Source organism: Kryptolebias marmoratus, linkage group LG3 (genome assembly GCF_001649575.2).
Source record: "Kryptolebias marmoratus isolate JLee-2015 linkage group LG3, ASM164957v2, whole genome shotgun sequence".
Classification (NCBI taxonomy): Eukaryota; Metazoa; Chordata; class Actinopteri; order Cyprinodontiformes; family Rivulidae; genus Kryptolebias; species Kryptolebias marmoratus.
In genome coordinates this window covers 4,710,007-4,732,028 of record NC_051432.1, presented here as the reverse complement: position 1 = coordinate 4,732,028, position 22,022 = coordinate 4,710,007, and the positions used below count along the sequence as shown (strand labels likewise).

Below are 22,022 nucleotides of genomic sequence, written 5' to 3'. Positions count from 1 at the left end.
TCGTAACAGGTACATATATATTGCTGCACTAAAATGCAGCAGATCTCATTTGTGAAAGTTCAGTTAAATGTCACTTCGAAATAAAGCTTGAAAAAAGTAAGAAATTAGATTATTTTTTCATATTTTTCAGAGAATAACTGACAACGTACTTAATTGGGGTATATCGTGATATATATCGTTATCGTGATATAAAATTATCCATATCGTGATATTGAATTTTTTCTATATCGCCCAGCACTACTTAACATAAAATTTATCTTTTGAGGAATATAATGTAGGAACTTAAAACAAATTGTACTGGAATTATTTCTCACATGTATAAACTTTTCTGCAACACAACTTGTAAAAAAACAACTAACTTAACAATTAAGTTATTGTTTGGTACCTTTGGTGCTGAACAATAGTCACTTTACTTAAAATTACTGCTGACAAAAAAAATAAAAATCAAAAATGTCACAGGGCGTTTTGTATGACGTGTCATTAAATTTACATTAAGCTTCCACTGAAATACTCCTTATGTTGTTAGTATTATAAACAACCTTTATTTTTGTCCTACAGCAGTGTTATTTTTAAGCAAAGTGTGCTGAAGTATAAACAGCGAACCACATGACCCAATCACAGCCATGTCCGTGTATAAAGGTAAACAGATTGGATGCTGAAGTCTTCGGATCATGACAGAAGATTGATGTGTTTTGATATCATCTAAACAGAAATTAACATCAATCTTAAAAAAAATAAATGTTTTTTTTTCTGTTTGGCTGGTCCCATCTGCAGGCGTCGCCACAGCGAGCGAACTCTCACAGTAGGTTTGGCAATTTTTACACTGGATGCCGTCCCTGATGCAACCTGGGCTCGAACCTGCAGCCTCAGAATTATGAGACCATGGCACTGACCTCCGAGCTACCGCAGCCCCAGTCTTAAAATGAAGATTGTGCAGGCAAAAATACAGTCCACAAAATAAAGATAAAAACACATAGATCCAAACCATTTTCAAATGGACCTCTGAATGATTTACTTTTGGTGGATAAGAGAAATCCTGGAGACAATACACACAATGTGTAACATGTTCCTGCAAACTAAAGACTGACTAAAATAATATTGAAAAAATAGTAAGAGAAAAACAGATTTGGGGCTACCTGGGGTTTTGCGCTCTGGTAGTGTTATTTTTCCATCAGCTATGGAGTTTACCAAATCCTGGAACTCTGCTGGAACTTCTGCCTGCTTCCAGCGCTCATTATCCAGGAGAAGACTGCAGGAAGAACAAAAACATCATCATCATCATCATCAACATCCTCATAATCATCATCATCAGGGAGGTATTCCATAAAGCAGGTTCAGTGAGATCTGAGTTTACTGACACAGAGTTAGGCGAAACGCCAATGTTTTCTGTTCCAGAAAGAGAAGTGAAACTCAGAGCCTGTCGCCATGGTAACAGACTCCGTTAACCTGCTCACTGACAGATTTACTGAAAGATGAGTTTCTACCAGCATCCTCCCACCTGAAACTGCTGTACGCAGGGATTAAAGCAAAATAAATAAATAATTAAATACGTCTTTTGACTGAAACATTTTTATACGATTAATCATATTACATTATCACCATCTCTGCCTCTGAGCTTCTCCTTCCATCATCTCTGGGTCTGAGCCTCAAACAGAAGCTGGAGCTCCACGTTCAAAAATCACCTCATTAGTTTGACTTAAACACACTAAAACTGGCTAAACTTAACACTAAAAATATTACACAACAGCCTAACTGTACAGGAAAAAACAAAAATCAAAAAACTGTTATTTTAAAGGCTCAGGTTTGACACACCACCCCCCAGCTGGTGTCACAGACAGAAACAAAACAAAATAATAATCAAAGAACTGAAAGTACAGATTAGTGTATTACTCAGTCCCTCCAGGATTTCACGGGCATTTTTTGTGATTGTTGCGGGCTAAAATGCCTGATTTGGCGGGGCACTTTCCTAAAAGTTGCAATGAAAAGTTGCGATTTTTTTTTTTACTAAAATCAATAAAAAACCATAACTTTTAATATATAAACCAAAAATACTTCCTAGTTTTGTAAGATAATTACCAACCAACATTGACATTATCAAAAGGTGCTTTATTTGAGAACTTTGATAGCTTATAAACTGACATTCATGACCATTTCTGGATCGTCCCTTGTCTGCAGCTCTCCTCACATGTTTTGCAGACACAAAGTGTTTGTCGATGCGTTTATGTTCAATGATTACACTGCAGGACGTGCAAATAGCTTCCCCCCCCACTCTCGTGCAGCTGGGGAGGAAACTGGTTTGCGACCGCAGCGAAGTTAGTTCTAAGTTGGATATTCGCGCTCCCGGAGTTAGCGGCGCCTAGCTCACGGCTGACCCGAAACAGGAACGCTAATGTCGTCCAGCCGTCCCTAAGTGTAGCGTTCCTGTTTCGGATTAGACGCTGCTAACTCTGCGGAGCGCGAATATCCAACATCCAACTTAAAACTAACTTCACTGCAGTGTTTTGCTGAAATCTTTGTGGGCAAATGTGAAGCATTAGCGCACATTTTGGCTTCGGTCGCTGCTCCTGCATGATCCCAGCATTCTGATGTTAACAGGAAGTGACGTCACATCTCTTCTTCGTGAGTTATTTGGGGTTATTTTGTATTCAACCATAAATATTGGGTTAAAGTTGCGGGAAAGTTGCGGTGTTTTGGGCAATGTTGCAAAAAGTTGCGAATTCGCGAGGTTTGCTTGATTTCGCGTTAATAGTTGCGATCGCAACATCGCAAAATCCTGGAGGGTCTGATTACTGTGCCACACATGTGAGCATACCCGAGTTTGTTTTTGCGCTCTTCGTGGAAGCGGTGAACAAAACGTTTGGCCTGGTTCTGCAGCTCCCCCCTCAGGGACAGTCTAGTTCTGCCACACAGCTCCTCGGTGTCCCTGACGAAACCCTCCACTGCCTGAGAGAGACTCACAAACTCTGTTGAGTTCAGACGCTCCAGAGAACCGTCCTGTTGGAGGCAGACACAACCACAGGATTTAGACAGACCCAACAAACCCTAAAGAGTTATTTCTGTAAAGGAATAGTATAGATGTTTTTTTTAATCCACAATTTGTTTGCTTTAGAAAAAGGAAAACTAGAGTTGAGTGCTGATCTACCTTGGCTCTGGCTGTGAGGACTTTGACGCAGCGATCGTGACTAACGTCTGAGGCCTTGTACAGCAGATCCTGGATGCTGCTGATCACACAGTTCAGCTCCAACTCAGTGGGCATCATATTCTCACTGGACCTGAACAGAAACACAGTCGACAAATATTAATGCACCTGACAGGAAGTACGCCAAGCATCTCAAAGCTCTGATTCATCTTTGCCAAAGCCACTTATTGGTGTAACTGCAGATAAAGTTTCTGTTCAGGAAAAGAAGGCCAATTATTAAAACCAAGCATCTGCTTTCAATGTAAAGTTATTATTTATTTTTTTCACTCTAACAGCTTATTTCTGCTTCCACCTGGTGTCTTACTGTTGCTTAAGGACTGTCTGAAACCATAGCAACCACATAAGGTGGGACTGCATCTCCTGACAGTATAAACAATGTATACACTTATTCAATTATAGTTCTTTAGCTGGAGAAAGTAAAATAAAAGTAAAACCCTGAGAGAAAGTTAAATCCTGAGTGACTTACACGAAGCTGGCAGAAACCTCTGTGACCCCAGAGGGGGGGTCAGTGTCGGCAGTCTCCACTCGGCCCGTCTGGGTCCTGAAGCCCACCGTGGAGTTCTGATCCTGGCCCACCGACCCAGCCTCCTGCTGCTGCTGGGCTTCATTCAACGCGTCACTGATGAACAGACCCTCATGGGTGAGGTAAGCTAGCTCGGCCTCCCCCTGCAGGACCAACGGGCCCTGGGAGGCCTCTTGACCTGACTTCCCTGAACTGGCCTCTGCAGGGAGCCGGCTCTTCTGGTTTGAGACCAAAACTTCCAGAACCACATTTCTGATCACGTTTAACGTGGCCTAACAGACAAACAGAAAGGGGATACAAGGTACAAACCAACATATTTTTATAAAACTTGTACATTTGATCTGAGTGCCTAATAGTCATTTTGCTTTTTCTGCATCCAACGCTTAATTTCTGAGATAAAGTAAACTTTGCAGTAAATATAAACGGGTTCTCTCGTCCAGACAAATGTGTGACCGTAGCTCAGAGAGTTTACTCACCTTGATTCTCTGCAGGAAGAGAAGGAAACACTCAAAGATGTTTTTCAGCAGCTCAAACCACTGAGGGAATGTCATCAGACGCATCTGATCAGCTAGCCTAAAACAGACATTTACATTAGGTTAAACACAGGACAATGTGTTCGGAACAGTATAGTTGTATTCGATCTACTTGTCTTGTACTTTCAACGCTTTCATAAAACTAAGTCCTTGAGAAAAAAGAAAAAAAAGACATTTATGTTCCATAAGACCTTGAAAGCCTAATTTGAAGGTTTGTTTAGACTTCAGTAAAAACAAGGACACGTCTGGACTTTAACTGTTTTACTGCTCTCCTAAAAGCCAACAGATTATTTTGACAAAACTAATAAAAGATTGCAACAAAACAAATAATAAAGGCAAAGATAGATCAGTCATGTGTGTGTAGAATTAAAATGAAAGATGGTGAATGTAGCCCTGTAGATCTGAAGAATGTTGACAGTACACAACTCTGTGAGAGTACGTCATGTTTGTCCTGTCGGAGTATCTGTCCTCAGTCTATAATCTCTGTCCAACCACATGAGGTCCAACTATCAGCCCTAATAATGGCCTCTAGAGACTTTCGACAAGCTGCAGCTTCTCATCTGTCACTGCAGTGACAGTGGGAACTATTATCATCTTTTTATCAAGTGATCACATTCATCTATGCTCATCACATCAAAGATATACCTCTCACATACTGACGGCACAAAAAGCTTAAAAATGTGAAAAAAACAAATAACTGTGAATGCTTCCATATAATTTTTAAGGCAGAATGATTGGAGGTATACACAAATTAAAAAATAATTCTGTGAGGACTTAAAGGTTTGCATATCAGCCATCACCTTTTATTTCAGAGTTTTAGACCAAGACCCTTTTATAATGAGAAATAAAACAATTACAGCTGTTTTGGTCAAACCTTATAAATGATGTTTTGTGTGATCTCATGTTAGCTCAATAATGGTGAATTTACCTAAATTATAGCCATTTTTGTGTTTCCTAAGGTCAGTTGGCTGTGGTGGCCATCTTGAATTGGATAGACTCCAAAAGTTATTTATTTGTAGAAGTACAGTACTTACTTAAAGGTGACTTCAGTGTCAATTTGTTCAATGAGCACAACACTATCTGCAACACACTGCCAAGAAAGAAAAAATTCAAAAGACATTCATTAAATTAAAAAAATAAAAAACTGGATGACTTGTATGAAATGTTTGTAAATAAATGCTTGAACTGTATTCACTGTAAGCAGTGACCTGTGTGACGATGGACCGAGCAGCTATGATCATCTCATCACTATAAATATCCAGAAAGTCCAGCTTCCTCTGCCGCAGCAGCCCGAACACCAGCGACTCCAGACGCTCCTATAAACACACAAACGTGAGTCCTAAGAGTAAAGAAAAAAGAAAAACAGGCAACCGGACTTCTTTTCTTGTTTTTTAAAGATGTTCTGCTGTTCATCTAAGGAGCTTTCTAAATTCAAACTGCAAAGGGCAAATATCTAACATCTAAAACTACCGTGAGTTGCTTTGTTAATAGGAACAGAACTTACATGCAACTCACTCTCCTTTCCCTCCCTCCTGAGGGTTGTTGGAGTCAGGAGAAACTCAACACTTTTTTTTTTTTTTTTAAATTGAAGAGCCTCCTTGGATTCAAAATAAAAAGAATTGCAGTCGCCTTAAAAAAATTAAATAAAAACTAGGAACGTCATGTCCTGGATTATTGAGAGTCTACACAAACAAAAGATCTGAAACACTGAGCTGAGATCAGATTGGTAGAATAAGGGTCAAACAGAACAAAGAAAGAGTTTTAATTTCACACCATTTAGAATTAAAGACTTAGGGTTAGGGTTAACATCCTGAAATTAATTAGATATCTTAGAACATTAGACATGATTAAATCTGTGATTAGTTGGAGCAAAGTTTAGTGGGGAAAAAATACCCCAGAAAGACCAAGAAATCAAGATCATTTAAGTGTTCAAATAACTGAACTCAAAACAGGTTTATTTATGTATTCATAACAAGCAAAATTTGTATATAAAATGTTTAAATATTAGGGAGCGCATCCTATCTCGCATAATAGCTTAAATAATAGTCATTTCTCTGATTTTTTTTTTTTTAATTAGACTTGTCAAACTAAAATTGTTGCTCTTATTAGTGTTTAGACACCAGTAATGTGTTATTTCAATAAACTCTACAGAACACCATAAATCACTGGATGACACCTGGATTTTCCAAAAGCAGTAACTTCCACCTAAAACAGAGCAAATACTTAAATTATTTCCATGCACTGATTCACACTGATTCACATTCAGATGTCTGATTTCAGCAGCAGAAGTGATTTGATGGATTTACTGTGTGTGTCAGCTGTGTGTGTGGTCACCTTTGATGAGGCAGCATTTGGTTTGTGGACCTGTGATAGGTACAGGCTCTGGTAAATACTTTATACGGCTGAATGCAGAGTCATGCAAGTACACACCTGTTAGTCGCTGTGAGTCGGGTTTGACATGACAGAGACAAGAATGACCAAGACAAACAGAATCACACACATTTTCTTTCAGCTTTAACTTGGACTCAGCAGCAGGTTATTACACAAAGACTTAAATGTGAAATGTAGCTCAGTACATTGAATGATTGACTTTTAAACCAGCGTGTCTCAGAGAGTCCTGGTTAACAGGTTTCTGTCCACTGGATCCCCTCTGAACTTGGTTCTGTCCCATATTTTAGTTATATTTTAAACTAATGAATGTCAGAGCAGGCTTACAACCTGAAGAGAGGAAAAGAATCGAGTAAAGAAAATGGACAGATGGACAGATAAGGAAAGAAAATGTCAGAGCAACCATATACCCTATCATGACTGAACAAAGTATTAATAATAATAATATAATTATATTACTATGTTTCTGTAGAGTTCTGAACTCAATCATGAATGTGATTAGTAATGCAGCAGAATAAATCACTGCAGCTCTGAATGATGACATGAACTTTGACTCAGACTACTTGTGTAGAAAGATAAATTAACATCTGTGCTTTAAAAAAATAAGATTGCAGAGTTTTGATGTAGACAAGCTTATTTCAAAAATTGTTTTGTTCTTTTGTTATTGTTAGCGTTATTTGGTTTGAACATCTCGGTCATAAAACCAGAGAAAGACATCAAAATGTGGTGAGGTTGTCCTGTAATATAGCTGGAGTTAGTTTTAATAATCTAAAACAATTATGAGATTATTTCTAAACCTCTTCATCCTTTACATACTGAGTTCCAGCAGCTTCCTTCAGAGCGGGCCCCCAAATGTTGCACCAACAGATACAAACTTGGTTTTACTGCATCTGGATGTCATAATATATGGCTCTTTTCATTACTAATTTTATTTGTGAGTACTACTGGGTACTGAGACAGTGGAACATATACTTTTTATAATACAGTCTTTGTTGTTAACTGTAAACCCACCTGGATCTTTGGGGTATTAAAGTAAAATAGTGAAACAGTGCATCTCATCCTACTTTTTTTTAGAAAACCTAGCTCACTTGGTTTCACACATAAGATGAATTGGCGTAACAGAAGTTTCTTTTATGTGAACATATAAGGCAAAACACACATCATGAATAAAAGCTTGTTGTTCAGACCTTTTCCAGAACCTGCGGCTCCTCCTTCAGACTCCGGCTCAGATCGCTGCGGGCGTACATGCTGAAGTCCTCCACCATCATCTTGTCGATTAGTTTCTCCAGCTCACACAGCTGGGAGCCCAGATGTCTGAGGGACACACACACACACACACACACACAGGACATCAGTGTTTCAGTCTTGATGTTACAGCTGCTGCGACTTGAATTCTAATCACTGACAGTTTCAGCTGCACCTCCTGGACTGAGGCCTTGTGATAAAATAACACCACATGTATTTGGTATGAGATTCTGACGGTATAATAACCTTGAGCAAAAATACTATGGCTTTATAATAGTATGGTATTAAAACAAAAAAAAATAAATGCATTGTGATTTATTTCCTTTTATATCAAAACTATAACTGCTGCTGTCTACATATTAACACATTTTGCTTAATGATGATTTTAGTACAAGTATATTTGTATAGAAAATACTAAATATAACATTTGTTTATAGTTGTTTTAAGTTAACACATGCAGCCTGCTAAAAAGCTCTGACAAAGCATGAAACCTTGCTGTGATCATGGACTCTGACCTGAGTCTGAACAGCCACATTAAGACAGGTACAAAGATGCCCTTCTACCACCTGAAGAATAGAGCTAGAATAAAAGGACTGACGTCTCACCAGGACTTAGAAAAACTCCTCCATGCATTTATTTTTAGCTGACTTGGCTACTGTAATGGAGTATTTTTTTTTATATCTTTCCATTTGCTTTTATTGTTCTTTTGCATTTTGTCACATTATTTTAATAGTTATGGTAAAGATCTTTGAGTTGCCCTGTTGCTGAAATGTGTTGTAAAATAAAGCTGCCTCGCCCTAATGCACAGATATAAATAAGGACACTGAGAGAAACAGATGAGCATATCGACAGTCACCGTTTAAAATTAGTGTCAGCTTTTTCCTGCACTCTGGGCAGATTTTAAACCAGTTTTGGATCTGCATTTTTGTTTATACGCATTATAGTTTTTAAAATTTAACCCCAAGACTGAATTTTTAATTTAAATAACAAGTATTGAGATTAAAATAAATTAAAAATTAGTGTCAACTTCAGTAGGGTGTTTTGAAACGTAGTGATTTTATTTAAACAGACACAAAAGTGGTAGACCAAATCAAAGCTATTGCATCAGAATAATTTATTTATTGTTCTAGCATAATTGTACTTATTGTGCAGAATAATTCTTCCTCTCTGCTGTTCTGCTTTTAGTAAATTACCATTAGGATCCTGACAAGCTAATGTTATTAGCCTGTGTGGTGAGCCTGCTTTATGCTGTATATCTTTCACAAGCTAACATGCTCTCATGTAGCTTGTTGCAAATGTTACCTTCAAAAGAGAAATGGGTGTGGCTCCTCTGATAGACAAGCCATCACTGACTGTGTTGTACGCTTCCAGATAAAATGTACAACCAACTGATGACATGTTTTTAATGAGCATAAAAGTTTAGGGGAATTTCTCCCCTGGCTACTGTACACAACTGAATGATGGCTCTGAGCCACAGGAAGGGAAGAGGAAACACTAATTAGTGCTTCATGTGACCAGAGAGGAGAAGAAAAAAAAAGTATTGTGCCTGTATCTAATTAAGAGGCATTTAAGCTATAGGCTCATGCCTAACCTGTACATGTACCTGAAGCTGTGGATCCCCTGCAGCTCTTGCTGAAGTACCTCCTTAGTGGTGGTGATGAGCTCCAGTGCTCCAACAAACTCTGAGGTGGAGAGCAGCAGCTGCACGGTGGGCTGCGTCTGATGCACTGCCGCCATCAGCTTCAGCTTGTTGTGCAGTTTCACGCAGTTGTTTCGGGTCAGAGAAGAGCGGAGGGCCCAGAGAGGGCCCTGGCACATGACTCGGTCCATGGCTGCTGTTCGGCTCCGCAGAATGGCCACCGCCTGCTGCGTCTCCTGCAGCCGGTCCTGTAGCTCATGCTGGGAGGACATGGCGTGGAAAAAGGCCTCAGAACGCAGCGAGATCTGCCGAGCGATGCTGACCTCCACAACATCCAGGTAGTGACTGAGCTGGAGGACGAGTCAATGTAGAAACAGGTTAATATCAGCACATCTAAAATGTTTATCTGCTCTTCAGTGGTGATTCAAAATCACAACAATGTTGCTCATTTTGAATGTTTGTTTGTTTTACTACAGAACTTCCAAAAACATTTTTTCAAACAATTTTTTTAAAAGTAAATATTGTTTAAAATCATTTGCCTGTTTCTTTAAGATTTAATCAAGAAGCTTTTCTATGTCACCAAATCATTGAGATACATTGTCATACTTGAGAGAGAAAAAACAAGCTTTTAAAATTGACCATGTTGTCAACCTAATCATCCTTATTCAGTAGACAAAGGTCTACTGAAGATCAGTTATGTAACAGATAGTTTGGCACATTGTGATGTACTTAATTTAGGCTTTCACCTTGGAAACTTAACACCAAGAAGTTCAATGAGATCAAAGCTGTGAATCAGTTTAGGATTGTTTTCATTGCCCCCACTGAACCTAGTAATACTAAATAAGTATCTAATTCTGGCGCTCTTTTGATTGATCTGTGGGTTTAGCTGAGATTTCACCTTTTCCTGCAGCAGCTTGGAGGAGGCCCCGTCTCTGATGCTCTTGCCTCCTGCACTGTGGAAATGAGACCAGGGCAGGACAGTGTTGAAGGTGGCTGGGTCCTCCAAAGCAAAGTCAGGCTTCATAAAAATCTGAAGAATCAAGACAGACAAAACACAACAAAAAGGTCAGCAAAGACGACCCGATGTAAGCCTAACAATACAGTTAGAGTAATAACTTAAGACTCTTTTAGAATTGATAAAACCTATCCCAGTTCACATAAATTAACATTTTTTGTACTTAAAATGGCCTAGAATTTGTCGCACCTCCCATCAATGCTGCATGTCTGCAGCTCATCTTTACTTTCCTGTAAATGTGAGAAAACTCCGGAAACAGACAGCATTATGTTTAAATTGATTGTCTTTAATTTTCAAAGACACTTTATACTGATGACATGGTTCTGGTCATCCATCTGATTTGACCTCCAGGCCTTGAGAAGGTACCAACAGGAAGTCCACACCCTGGTCAACTCTTTGCTGACAGCTCACTGGAGCTTAACATTTCAAAGACCAAGGAGCTGTGCTGTGGGTCTAAAGGAGGAAACCACTCATTGCCCAGGGCCAGCAGGTGGAGCGGGTACATCTCGGGACAGAGACCGACTCCCATCTCTCCTTTTCCCAACATGCACTCTGTCTACAGAATGACACAACAGTGTCTCCACCTGCTCAGAAAACAGAGCTTTTAATGTCAACGACATTTTAACTCTTGTTTACAGATCGCTCAATGAATTCACTCTTATTCATAACATTTTATACTGGTTCACTTTTCTCCCCATCACTACCAAAACAAACTAAATCAGGCCAATAAGATAATCAGAACAGCTCAACTCCCTCTGACTGAAATGTACATGCTTTCAGTGAGGAGGAAAACCACCCTTATTATTGGCACGGGAAAAACATTTACAAGAAATCATTTATTCCCTCTGCAATAACTGTTCTAAGTAACACAAAACAGACTGCGTTGGTTTTATCTGTTGCTGAAGATTTAAACCTCCATGTGAGGAACAAAAGCAGAGGTGAACGAGCACATGTGTGCGTCACAGTGAGCATGAAAACTGGCGTCACTGCTGCCAGTGCTCGTTACGCTTTGGACTCGTTTCAGCTAGTTGTGCACCTCGTTTTTCAAAAACTAACACACACTACAGCTGCAGCTTTTTAAAACAAGTAAAAAAGCTGGAGGCAATGCTATGCAAGTAGCTCATGCATGTTTATGATACATTAATGCAGGAACACAGATGTCCAGATGGCACAGACCTTTGAATAACAAGATCACTACTACGACTGAAGAAGACGTGACGTTTAATTAGAGGAGTGTTCAAGTGCTCCATCAGTGTGAGTATAAATGACTATAGCTTGTAGGCAAAACAGATCAACAACATGACTTAATAGGAATTTTAAGGGTCAAGTCAAAAACATTCAAACACATCCAACAGGAGCAGAGAGTAATAAAGATGTCTTACCTTTGGGACTTGTTCCAGCTCCGCTCTGGATTTATCTGCAGCAAAAAACAGAAACTCTGGATGAGTCATCTCTTATTTGAATTGTAGTAAATATTGATCAGTTTACTCAGATAACACGGTCAGAAAAACGATGCTGTAAATGAAACAAAAACACCAGATAACAAAAGTTGCTTTGTTTTTTTTTACAGCAGCCAGCCATTAAGAGAAAATGTAGGTGAAGATTAGTGTTACTAATAATACTAATAGAGTCTGTTTCAGAGCTGTAAGTTAAATCTATCAATGTGAAAATACCAAATGAATAAAATATGAAACACTCACATTAAGCCTATCTGCTAGGTGAATGCTAATGTGCTGTTCAAGCACAGATGGAGCTTATAAAACCTGGTAACATATTAAACGCTATTTATTAGATGCCAGAGAGTGTTTTAAAGTAGGCAAATTATGACCCTTTAGGCTTTCCATACATGCACCTTTTTCTCTTTATTGCTGTCATCACCTGAAATGTTTTCCACAGCTCCTAGGTGTCATTCTTGCTTTAGATTTATTTTTCTATTCCTTTTCTGTTGTGGCAATTAGCAAAAAGCCATAAAAAACACTCTCCTTAAGATAAGAGTGGTCACTTGTGACTAATGTATTCTTTGTCAAACAGGATGCTTTACCTGATGTGATAAAAAAAAACATAGAAACCATGTACATCCAAAGAACTAAAAGCCCGTAGAACAACTTTTAGAAGCAACAGAATGAAGCATTTGTCTCCTGCATGACCTCATCTGTGCCTCTGATCATTATGGAAGATTTTTTTATCCCACTCTTCTTTACAATTAGAACTATGCTGCTGCTTTTTTGCCATTTGTTTACACACATCTCCAAAGGTCTCCCTACAGAATTTCAATTGAATTGAGGTCTGAGCAGTCAGTTTTGGCAATGAACAAATGGCCAAAACTACTTTTTACAGAAGCTGCTGTGTGCTACTTACACATCAGATTCTATGAACATAGTAGAGGTGTTTAGGTGTTTCGGGACAACTAAAAGTAAATGATCGTTAGATCTAAGGGATCTAGAGGGTACATAAGGCTGCAGGTCAGACAGGTATAAAGGATCCTGTCCATTCAGGGGCTTATAGGTAAACAATAAAACTTTAAAAATAAATTCTGAAACTAACAGGGAGCCAGTGAAGGGAAGCCAGCACTGGGGAAATTTGTTCATGCCTTTTTTGTGCGAGTTAAAAGACGAGCTGCAGCATTCTGAACTAACTGCAGTCGTGATGGGGCCTTCCTGGCTAACACCAACATACAGAGAGTTACAATAATCCATTTGGGAGGTAATAAAAGTGTGAATCATCCATTCAAAGTGAGGTTAAATTTTCTAAAGATGGAGCCTAAGGGGAGAATGTAGATGGAAAATAAAACGAGTCCAAGAATAGATCCTTGGGGAACTCCATGTGTGGCGGGGGCTGAAGAAGAAGCAGATTCTCCAAGGCTTACAGAAAAGCTCCAGTCAGACAGATAAGACCCGAACCAGTCTAGTGCAGAGCCTTTGATACCACAGAGCTCCAGCCTGCAGATCAGAATACTGTGATCAACTCTGTCAGAGGTGGCTGTCAGGTTTAAAAACAAAAAAACTGCAGAGTCTCCTGAGTCTGTAGCTAAGAAAAATCATTAAAAACTTTTAAAAGTACAGTTTCTGTGCTGTGAATGGATTTAAAACTAGACTGAAACATTTCAAGAATGCTGTGTGCATAAATACTATCCTTTCTAACATTTTTGACAAAAAGGGAAGTTTTGAAATTGGCCTAAAATTTAAAAGGACAAATGAGTCAAGATTAGGTTTTGTCAGCAACAGCTGAACAACTGCACGTTTAAAACGGGCTGGAAAAACACGTGAACTGAGTCTGCTGGTAAAAAAACAAGCAAAAAAAAAAAACAACACTAAAATGTCAGACCGGGAGGAAGTCTTCATCTTTCCTCAATGTAATCTCTTCTTTATTTAAAATCTTGGATGTTTAAGGGTTGTGAGGTCCAACTCTAAAATTTGTGTCTGCGTTTGAGCCAGATGTAATCAGACAATAAAACCGCAGATGAAAGATGTTACGTAACATTGGGAAAACAAAGTCTAATCAATAACTTTCTTGAGTGCGTAAACACACGCTGAAAATCATGGAACAAAAAAATGATTTGCTGCAATGAAAACTTGTTATGTCAGGTCTGATTTAATGTTCAGTGTGGACGTGTTTATGGTGTTTGGGCTGTATTATGTCTTCATGTTTTGAAGTCACTGTGTGTTTTATGGACTAAAAAGGATGCAGGGAGGGAGAGTGCAGCAACCGCAGCAGCACATCAATAATTCATACCATAGTTGGTGATACTGGAAACGGCGTCCACATCATCTTTGTTAGGACAGATCGTCTTGCAGCGTTCGTGGATCCGTTCCCTCTGAAAACAAAATCATAAAACGACAAACAGATTCTGAGTTTCAGTTTGAGCCCGCGGCTACAGATGGGATGTTAAGATCATTACACAATGTGCTCTTCTTCGGTTTCATTGGGTCAAAAAACTGTTTAGCTCGAAGGTGTTAAAATAAACCCTTCAACAGGTCACAGCTATTAATCAAATGAGAGCAATAAAGCATCACACAGCAGCAACAAGGAGCCATCAGAGGAATGTCTGACCATTTCTTTTTTTTTGTCACAGTGAAACCTGAGGTGGAAATGAAAACAATGCTACTCTAACAATAGGTGCTCACATCTCTGTAAAAAAAAAACTAGGTGTCTTACAAGAAGAAAAGGAAGTTGTTAAAGATGACAAAGTCCAAAGTAATAATGAAACCACTGACTCAGCTCTGAAGAGAAGCTGCACTTTCAATATTAGACATATTCGCAACAGTAAAGTCAAAACAAATTTCTTTTAATTTGAAACTAAATGAAAGCAATAAAGCACTAAACTGAGAAACAAAAATCTGCTAAATGAGCCAATATCTTACTCAGCATAATGTCTATCAAATCTCAAAAATAAATGTTTATTATGGCTTGGAGTAAATCTTTTCCTGCAAACCTCAAGTAAAGGTGCAGCTGTAAGAAAATACCTGATCTCCAAACAGCTTCAAATGTGGTAACTGAGGTTTGTTTAATTTTATATGCTGTAAAATACAGATGATCAGGATTTAAAGAATAGCAATTACGTTATTTCCTTATTCCTTCCCTCACATGTGCATTCGCGATGTCAATTTTTGTTGCCTGGTCTAAAACTGGGTGACAAAAATGAAGATGATTCATGTGGTGCTGAGGCACAACACAACAGCAACAAAAAGCAGCCAGTTTAATGAGCACTGAAGGAGAAGTAACAACTAACAAACAGAAACCACAGATCATGGGACTAACGTTTGTCGCTCAGTGTCGTCGAGACATTTCAACACATAAAAAAATTATATTAACAGAAATTAAACTAATTAGCACAAGGGCTGTACAATCTTTGCTACTTTCAAGTGGCTGTAGAAATTGCTACAACGTTGTACTGATGTAAAAAAATCCAACTGCATATTTCCAAATATGATGATCATATTTGCATCTTTCGCAGATCCACAATCAAGTCCAAACTATAAAAATACACCGCCTGGCCAAAAAAAAGCTGCCATCAAAAAAAAAAAAAAGTTTACACACTAATATTTTGTTGGACCGCCTTTAGCTTTGATTACGGCACACATTTGCCGTGGCATTGTTTCGATAAGCTTCTGCAATGTCACAAGATTTGTTTCCATCCAGTGTTGCATTCAATTTTCACCAAGATCTTTCATTGATGATGGTAGAGTCTGACCGCTGCACAAAGCCTTCTCCAGCACATCCCAAAGATTCTCAATGGGGTTAAGGTCTGGACTCTGTGGTGGCCAATCCATGTGTGAAAATGATGGTCAATGCTCCCTGAACCACTCTTTCACAATTTGAGCCCGATAAATCCTGGCATTGTCATATGAATGGCATTGAATATGCTCGTTCCATCAGGGAAGAAAAGGCCATTGATGGAATAACCTGGCCATTCAGTATATTTAGGTATTCAGCTGACCTCATTCTTTGAGCACATACTGTTGCTTAACCTAGACCTAACCGACTGCAGCAACCCCAGATCATAGCACTGCCCCCACAGTAGGCACTAGGCATGATGTTTGCAACACTTCACCCGCCTCTCATCTTACCCTGATGCACCCATCACTCTGGAACAGGGTAAATCTGGGCTCATCAGACCACATGACCTTCTTCTATTGCTCCAGAGTCCAATCTTTATGCTCCCTAGCAAATTGAAGCCTTTTTTTCCAGTTAGCCTCACTGATTAGTGGTTTTCTTAAGGCTACAGCTGTTCAGTCCCAATCCCTTGAGTTCCCTTCGCACTATGTGTGGAAATGCTCTTACTTTCACTATTAAACGTAGCCCAGAGTTCTACTGTTGTTTTTCATCAATTTGATTTCACCAAACATTTAAGTGATCATCGATCACGATTATTCAGGATTTTTTTCTGGCCACATTTCTTCTTCGAAGACGATGGGTCCCCACTATCCTTGCAGTTTTTAATAATGCGTTGGACAGTTCTTTATCCAGATTTAGTAGTTTCTGCAATCTCCTTAGATGTTTTCTCTGCTTGATGCATGCCAATGATTTGACCCTTCTCAAACAGACTGACATCTTTTCCACGACCACGGGATGTGGCTTTCGACATGGTTGGTTAAAAAATGAGAAGCAACTCATTGCACCAGTTGGGGTTTAATAACATACCAGCTGAAACATAATCGCTCATGCAGTAATTATCCAATACGAGGCTCGTACCTATTTGTTTAGTTAAATCTAGGTGGCCAGGCAGTGTATATTAATATACTGAGAACAGAATTCAAACCTAATCTAACTAAACATCTCAAAAGGTTTGTTAAATTTCAAAAACCCAAATTCTTCAAATAATTAAAACTTTGTCGGAAAACTTGATTCAGTGAGTGACCAGAGAAGCTCAAACTGCCTCAGAAGGATTCTCCACAAACAAGGAACTTCAGGAAATTCGAGCATTACTATTTCTTTTTTTAGTCAAAAGTTTCAATCAGTTTCATCAGGTCTGAGTCTAGTGAGGTCAAAAATACTAAAATGTTCAGACAATTTGTTCTACATCGGGAATAAAAGCTCAGAGAAGTTCAACGCAGCTGCTACCTGACTCATCTCCTGCAGGTAGGGCCCGAAGTGTTCCCTGGTGATGTTGGGGAGGTAGAAGGAGGGCATCACCTCCATCTCTGTGAAGTCCAGCCCCCATGTTTTGGTGAAAAAGTCAGACTCCCGTTTGGCAAGCCGCGGGTCGTTTAGCGCGGCAGGGAGGTTGACCTTTGAACTGTACACTGTCCACCGGTCATGCTCTGCCACCACAGATGGACCATTGCACAAGCTCCGCCCCTCACCTGCAGGAACACATGGAAACACAGAGGACATCAGGTTTATCTACATAGTTCTTGGCTCACAGGGATCGGAAAGGTTTGATGCTTTTCTTACTTCTGTCATTGCAAACTGTGGAAGTCTGAATTTTTAAACACAATCAGAACGTGCATCTTTTTTCCTACCTGTTGGCTCTTTCGGGCAGACGTCAGGCAGGGAGCGAATGGGCCGTAAGCGAGGAGGGGATGGGCCGTGCTCCTTGTGGTAGATCCCGTCTCGGCCTCCACTGGCGGAGCGAGGCACTGGGGAGGCCATGGCATTTGGACTCGCCTCCAAGGAGGCTAGCTGGAAACACAAACAGAGCTGCTTTTTAAAAAAAAATGCTAAAAAATTATTTAAAACCTAATGATGGACTTGCAAAATTTGTTATTTTTATGCCATTACAAAGAGTATCAATGCATGAGAATTAAAGCATCTTTATTACTATTCTGCTCAAATATTTTGTCCTGTATCGTGGTGTGCAGTTTTGGAATAAAAAATAACTGAGATTATTAGGACTTCAGCGAAACAGATGAGAAAATCCAGCTCTATAGCTTAGTCACAGTTCAAACCTCATTTAAAGATTTTAATCAGTATGAAATCTACATGAATGAACTTGCACTTTGATACCTTTTGCAATTTTTACACAACATCAGTTTTATGATTTTTACAGATTTTCCACAAACTGAGAGCTGATGACGCCACACACCAACCTCTGAGCTGACTAAGTTTCAAACCTGTTGCAGAAAAACTCTTCTTACTCCCACAAGTCAAACACGTTATACATTAAAATGTGTGATGCTTTTGACTCAGAGTGTCTCTCACTGCTACAGAACTTAATTTTCTCTCATGTCTCCACAAAGCTTTCATAGACTTCAGTTATATTTTAGCATGAAATCTTCTCTTAAAAACTGGAAGTGAAGAGTGTTTTTAACTTTCATTTCTCCTAAATAAAAACACTAGAAACGATTAAAAAAAGTCACGTGGAACCATCAGAGCCCTGTGTCAGTTCAAGAACATCGACTGGTTTTTTGAAGCTTACTTTTCAGTCTTACTTTTCAGTCTGTTTCTGACTGCCTCTGATTATCAGTCTGTTTCTGACATGACCGATTAACCTAGCAGTCAGGGAGTGAGAGGCACAAGTGTGTGGTTACCATGGTGACCATAACAATCCACTGGCAGCAGCTTTAACACTTCTTTTTAACTTTGCTCTCCTTACACTTCTTATACAGTTTGGTAGCAAAATGTAGGCATTTTTCTCAGCTTACAAATTATGTTGGAGTTTAGGGCATCAGCTGCATCGGCACCCTTCAAAATTCAAATATTTTATAGATTTTCATAAATGGTTCTTATGGTACTTATACAGCGCCTTTCTAGCCAACCAGGCTACTCAAAATGCTTTACAACACAATCTGTGCCCTCAATGACCCATCCACACACACATCCATACAGCACTCTACTACATCTCCACAAAGCTAATCTGATTATATCACTCTGTAGAGTCTAATCAGTGCTTTAAACTCCATTCATACACCGATGGGGCACATCGGAGGCAGTGAAGGTGTCAGTGTCTTGCCCAGGGACACTTTGATATGTGCCTTAAACTGTCTTGTTGGAGGATGACAGCTATAACACAGCTGCCTCATACTGTCCATAAATGTCAAAACAAGTATCGAACTAACTATGTGTCAGTTTTAGCACTTTCCAGATGCTATGACCTGTTTTTGTCTCTCAGCTAAACCATTCTGAAGAAAAATCCATCCATCCATCCTCTTTACCCGCTTATCCTTTCCGGGTCGAGGGGAGTTGGTGCCTGTCTCTAGAGGTCACTGTGCGAGAGGCGGGGGACACCTTGGACAGGTCGCAAGTCCAACACAGAGACACAAAGAGACAAACAAGACAAACAACCATCCACACTCTAGCTCACACTTAGGGACAGTTGACGAGTTAGCAGTTACCCTAACATGCATGTTTGTGGTCTGTGTGAGGAAACCGGAGTTGAAGAAAAATCGTTAACTAAAAACAAAAAAGAAGCTAAATTCATTTTAAGAAAGATTGGTGATTAAAAAAAGCTTGACATTATAATTTTGTAACAAACGGGAAGAGATGATGTGTTTGATTGCAAATACTTGAAGTCATGGATGAACTCCAATTTGTTCTAATGATGGTTTACAGCAAAAAGATGCAACATGTGGGTTAAACTAAACCTCAGTGAGCATCGTCATTATAATGACCTTTATGTTTCCAATAAAAAGAAAGCCTTAATGACTAAGTGTAAAACACAGAGGGATTAAAAGAAATTTCCTTTACAACATGCATAATACCTTTTGTTGTATAAATTTATGGTTGGGATGGATCAATAAAAGTGTGTTAATATGAAGAAATACAAATGTACAAGTAGAAAAATTATGTATTTTGTACTATGTATTAAACTATTGATTTAACCTATTTTTTCTAACAGCAACATATATCTTTACTCCCATTTGAAAGACTCGCTCTTTGTTTTTTTACACTGAAAACCTTTTTGTCTGCGGAGGAAGTGGCACCTGCTCGTGCTGCTGCTTCAATTTGCATTTTCAGTCACTTATGAGCAGCAGAAACCGCTTTAAAGTTCAAGCCCTGTTTATCTTTTTGTGCCACATCTTCAACACCTGTTCAGTCATGTTCATGTGAAGGAGTAAACTCCAGAAGAAATTAACTGAAATCAGAGGGGGAGAGTTGTACACAAGGAAACAGCTTTTCTTCCTCTTCAACTTCTGCTAAACTGTTTATCTTCTTTATCTTAAATTTTGTTCAAGGTTTAAACCATGACATACAAGCTCATGAGCAGCCTCTTACGGATGCTTATGTCTTAAAACTGTACAAAATGTGTTTGCTGCTTGAGTGCAACTTGAAAAGGTACAACATATTGTTATGCTCATAAAGCGATTGATAATTACACTAGATAATCAGAACTTCACATAATATTCTTGCTTTAGAGCTTTCATCTCTTTTATGTGGTTGTTTCTGCAGCAGCTCATTGATTTATCTGATCTTGTTTGCTGCAGAATCATTTCATAAATAAGGCACAATACCCACAGAGGGCCTTCAGAGGTGCTAAAATGTATTTTACCCATGGATGGCAATTCCTGACATGAAAAAAAATTGAGATGTTTGTTAAGACTAAATATTTATCTACCGAGACTAAAGATGACCACATTTAATGGTTGGCTAACCTTCAAATCTCTCTGTGAGCTCATCTTCAATTAAAGGTGCAGTAAGTCTAGCTCATCTCCTCTCTCCAAATTCATCTACCGCTTCATTAGATTGAGAAACCCGTTTGGATGTGGGTTTTTGTTTTGTGCTGACAGTAAATTTTAATCTGACGGCTCAAACTGTGGAGGTGTAATCTCACAATGGGAGGATTACTGCATACATGTGCACTGTTTCTACAAACACAAAGGCTAGAATAAGCATCTAAAAGAATAAAATTAATCAGAATTTAATTTTCACATCTTTGTGGTATGTCTAGAAATAATTGGCCTATTCTTATATTGGTAGTCATATGTGAAAACGTGTGTTTCATTATCATTAGGGTGTGTTTTAATTTTCCCTGTACATTATGTTAGTTTCCATTAGCTTTTCATTTTAAAGACTACTTTTACTCTTGTCACAAACTATCCCAATGTTGTCCTACAGTCTTTGCAAGTCAAACATTTAAAATAAACGAAATGTCAAAAGCCTGACAAGAAGAAATTAGGTGCAAGTTGACTAACATGTTTAGTCTGACAGAAACGCCTAATATTAGAAATAAATCCTAAATGTACACAAGGAATATTGTTGTTGAACATTACAGTGACCTTTATAGGCAATTATACTCAGAAGGCATTAGTTAGGTAGCAGTACTTACATATTTCGAGTTAAATGTTAACTTTCCAGCAGGTTTAGCTGAACTGTCACATCATCTCTCTGCCTCCTTCCAGGCTCTGACGGCAGCTAGCTAGTTAGCTTTAGCTCGGCTCCGCTTCGTTACTGGTCTGTACGTGTTTGAACGACCACCGCAGACCTGACAGCGAAGTCCAGACAAAACACGAACACAACACACGCAAAACTGCTTTCATTTCTCTCTCAGTGGCTGGTACTGCGCAGAGTATCTGTGGCCTGTGCAAACAAGCTAATGCTAAAGCTAATGTTGTCACCAGCGGTTACACGTAGACGGGGAGCAGAGCGACCAAAGCAGGTAACATGGTGGAAGAAACAACCACGACCTGATTCGTGTCTGTGGGGCGGGGGGTTCGGCCGCTTTCCTACCTGTGGTATGATGCGCAGCAGCCGGCGTGTTTCCTCCTCCACATCACAGGAACACTAGAAGTAGTGTGAGGAAAACAAGTTGACATACAGGAGAAGCAGCGCCGGTAGAGCGAGGAGGAGCAAGGCGGCAATGACCGACAGGGGACGCTGTCCCGTCGAAGTGGATTTAATCAGGCTTGCCTTTTGTGTCTAATAACTTTTAGGATTAAACCTTTAACCTGCTTTTATTACTGCAATTTCTATCTTACTGTTATTTACAATCTTAACATGTGCATCATGGCCTTTGGGAACAATCCAGCATGAGGTCCACGATTAAAGCTGTAATGTGTATTTTTCAAGACTAGTTGCAAGGTTAACTAATTGAGGTTTCTGTG

The 22,022-nt window shown here is 39.2% G+C and overlaps 1 protein-coding gene across 2 annotated transcripts in view; it reads right to left on the bottom strand.

Annotated features, from left to right (window-relative positions):
* Positions 1–21,795, bottom strand: part of vps54 (VPS54 subunit of GARP complex) — a 30,638-nt gene extending 8,843 nt beyond the window's left edge. Inside the window, exons 1-16 of one of the 2 annotated variants that reach the window (XM_025010284.2) lie at positions 21,649–21,795; positions 17,505–17,664; positions 17,104–17,345; positions 14,275–14,356; positions 11,925–11,959; positions 10,426–10,557; positions 9,492–9,877; positions 7,831–7,957; positions 6,590–6,619; positions 5,464–5,571; positions 5,290–5,345; positions 4,199–4,295; positions 3,666–3,994; positions 3,143–3,272; positions 2,813–2,994; positions 1,137–1,249 (exon numbers count right to left, since the gene is read on the bottom strand). In XM_025010284.2, the coding sequence (XP_024866052.1) occupies positions 1,137–1,249; positions 2,813–2,994; positions 3,143–3,272; positions 3,666–3,994; positions 4,199–4,295; positions 5,290–5,345; positions 5,464–5,571; positions 6,590–6,619; positions 7,831–7,957; positions 9,492–9,877; positions 10,426–10,557; positions 11,925–11,959; positions 14,275–14,356; positions 17,104–17,345; positions 17,505–17,634 (2,179 nt within the window). In that variant the 5' untranslated portion in view covers positions 17,635–17,664; positions 21,649–21,795. The remainder of the gene's footprint in view (positions 1–1,136; positions 1,250–2,812; positions 2,995–3,142; positions 3,273–3,665; positions 3,995–4,198; positions 4,296–5,289; positions 5,346–5,463; positions 5,572–6,589; positions 6,620–7,830; positions 7,958–9,491; positions 9,878–10,425; positions 10,558–11,924; positions 11,960–14,274; positions 14,357–17,103; positions 17,346–17,504; positions 17,665–21,648) is intronic. The other variant, XM_017434992.3, reaches the window with a different exon arrangement.
* Between the last annotated feature and the right edge of the window lie 227 nt (positions 21,796–22,022).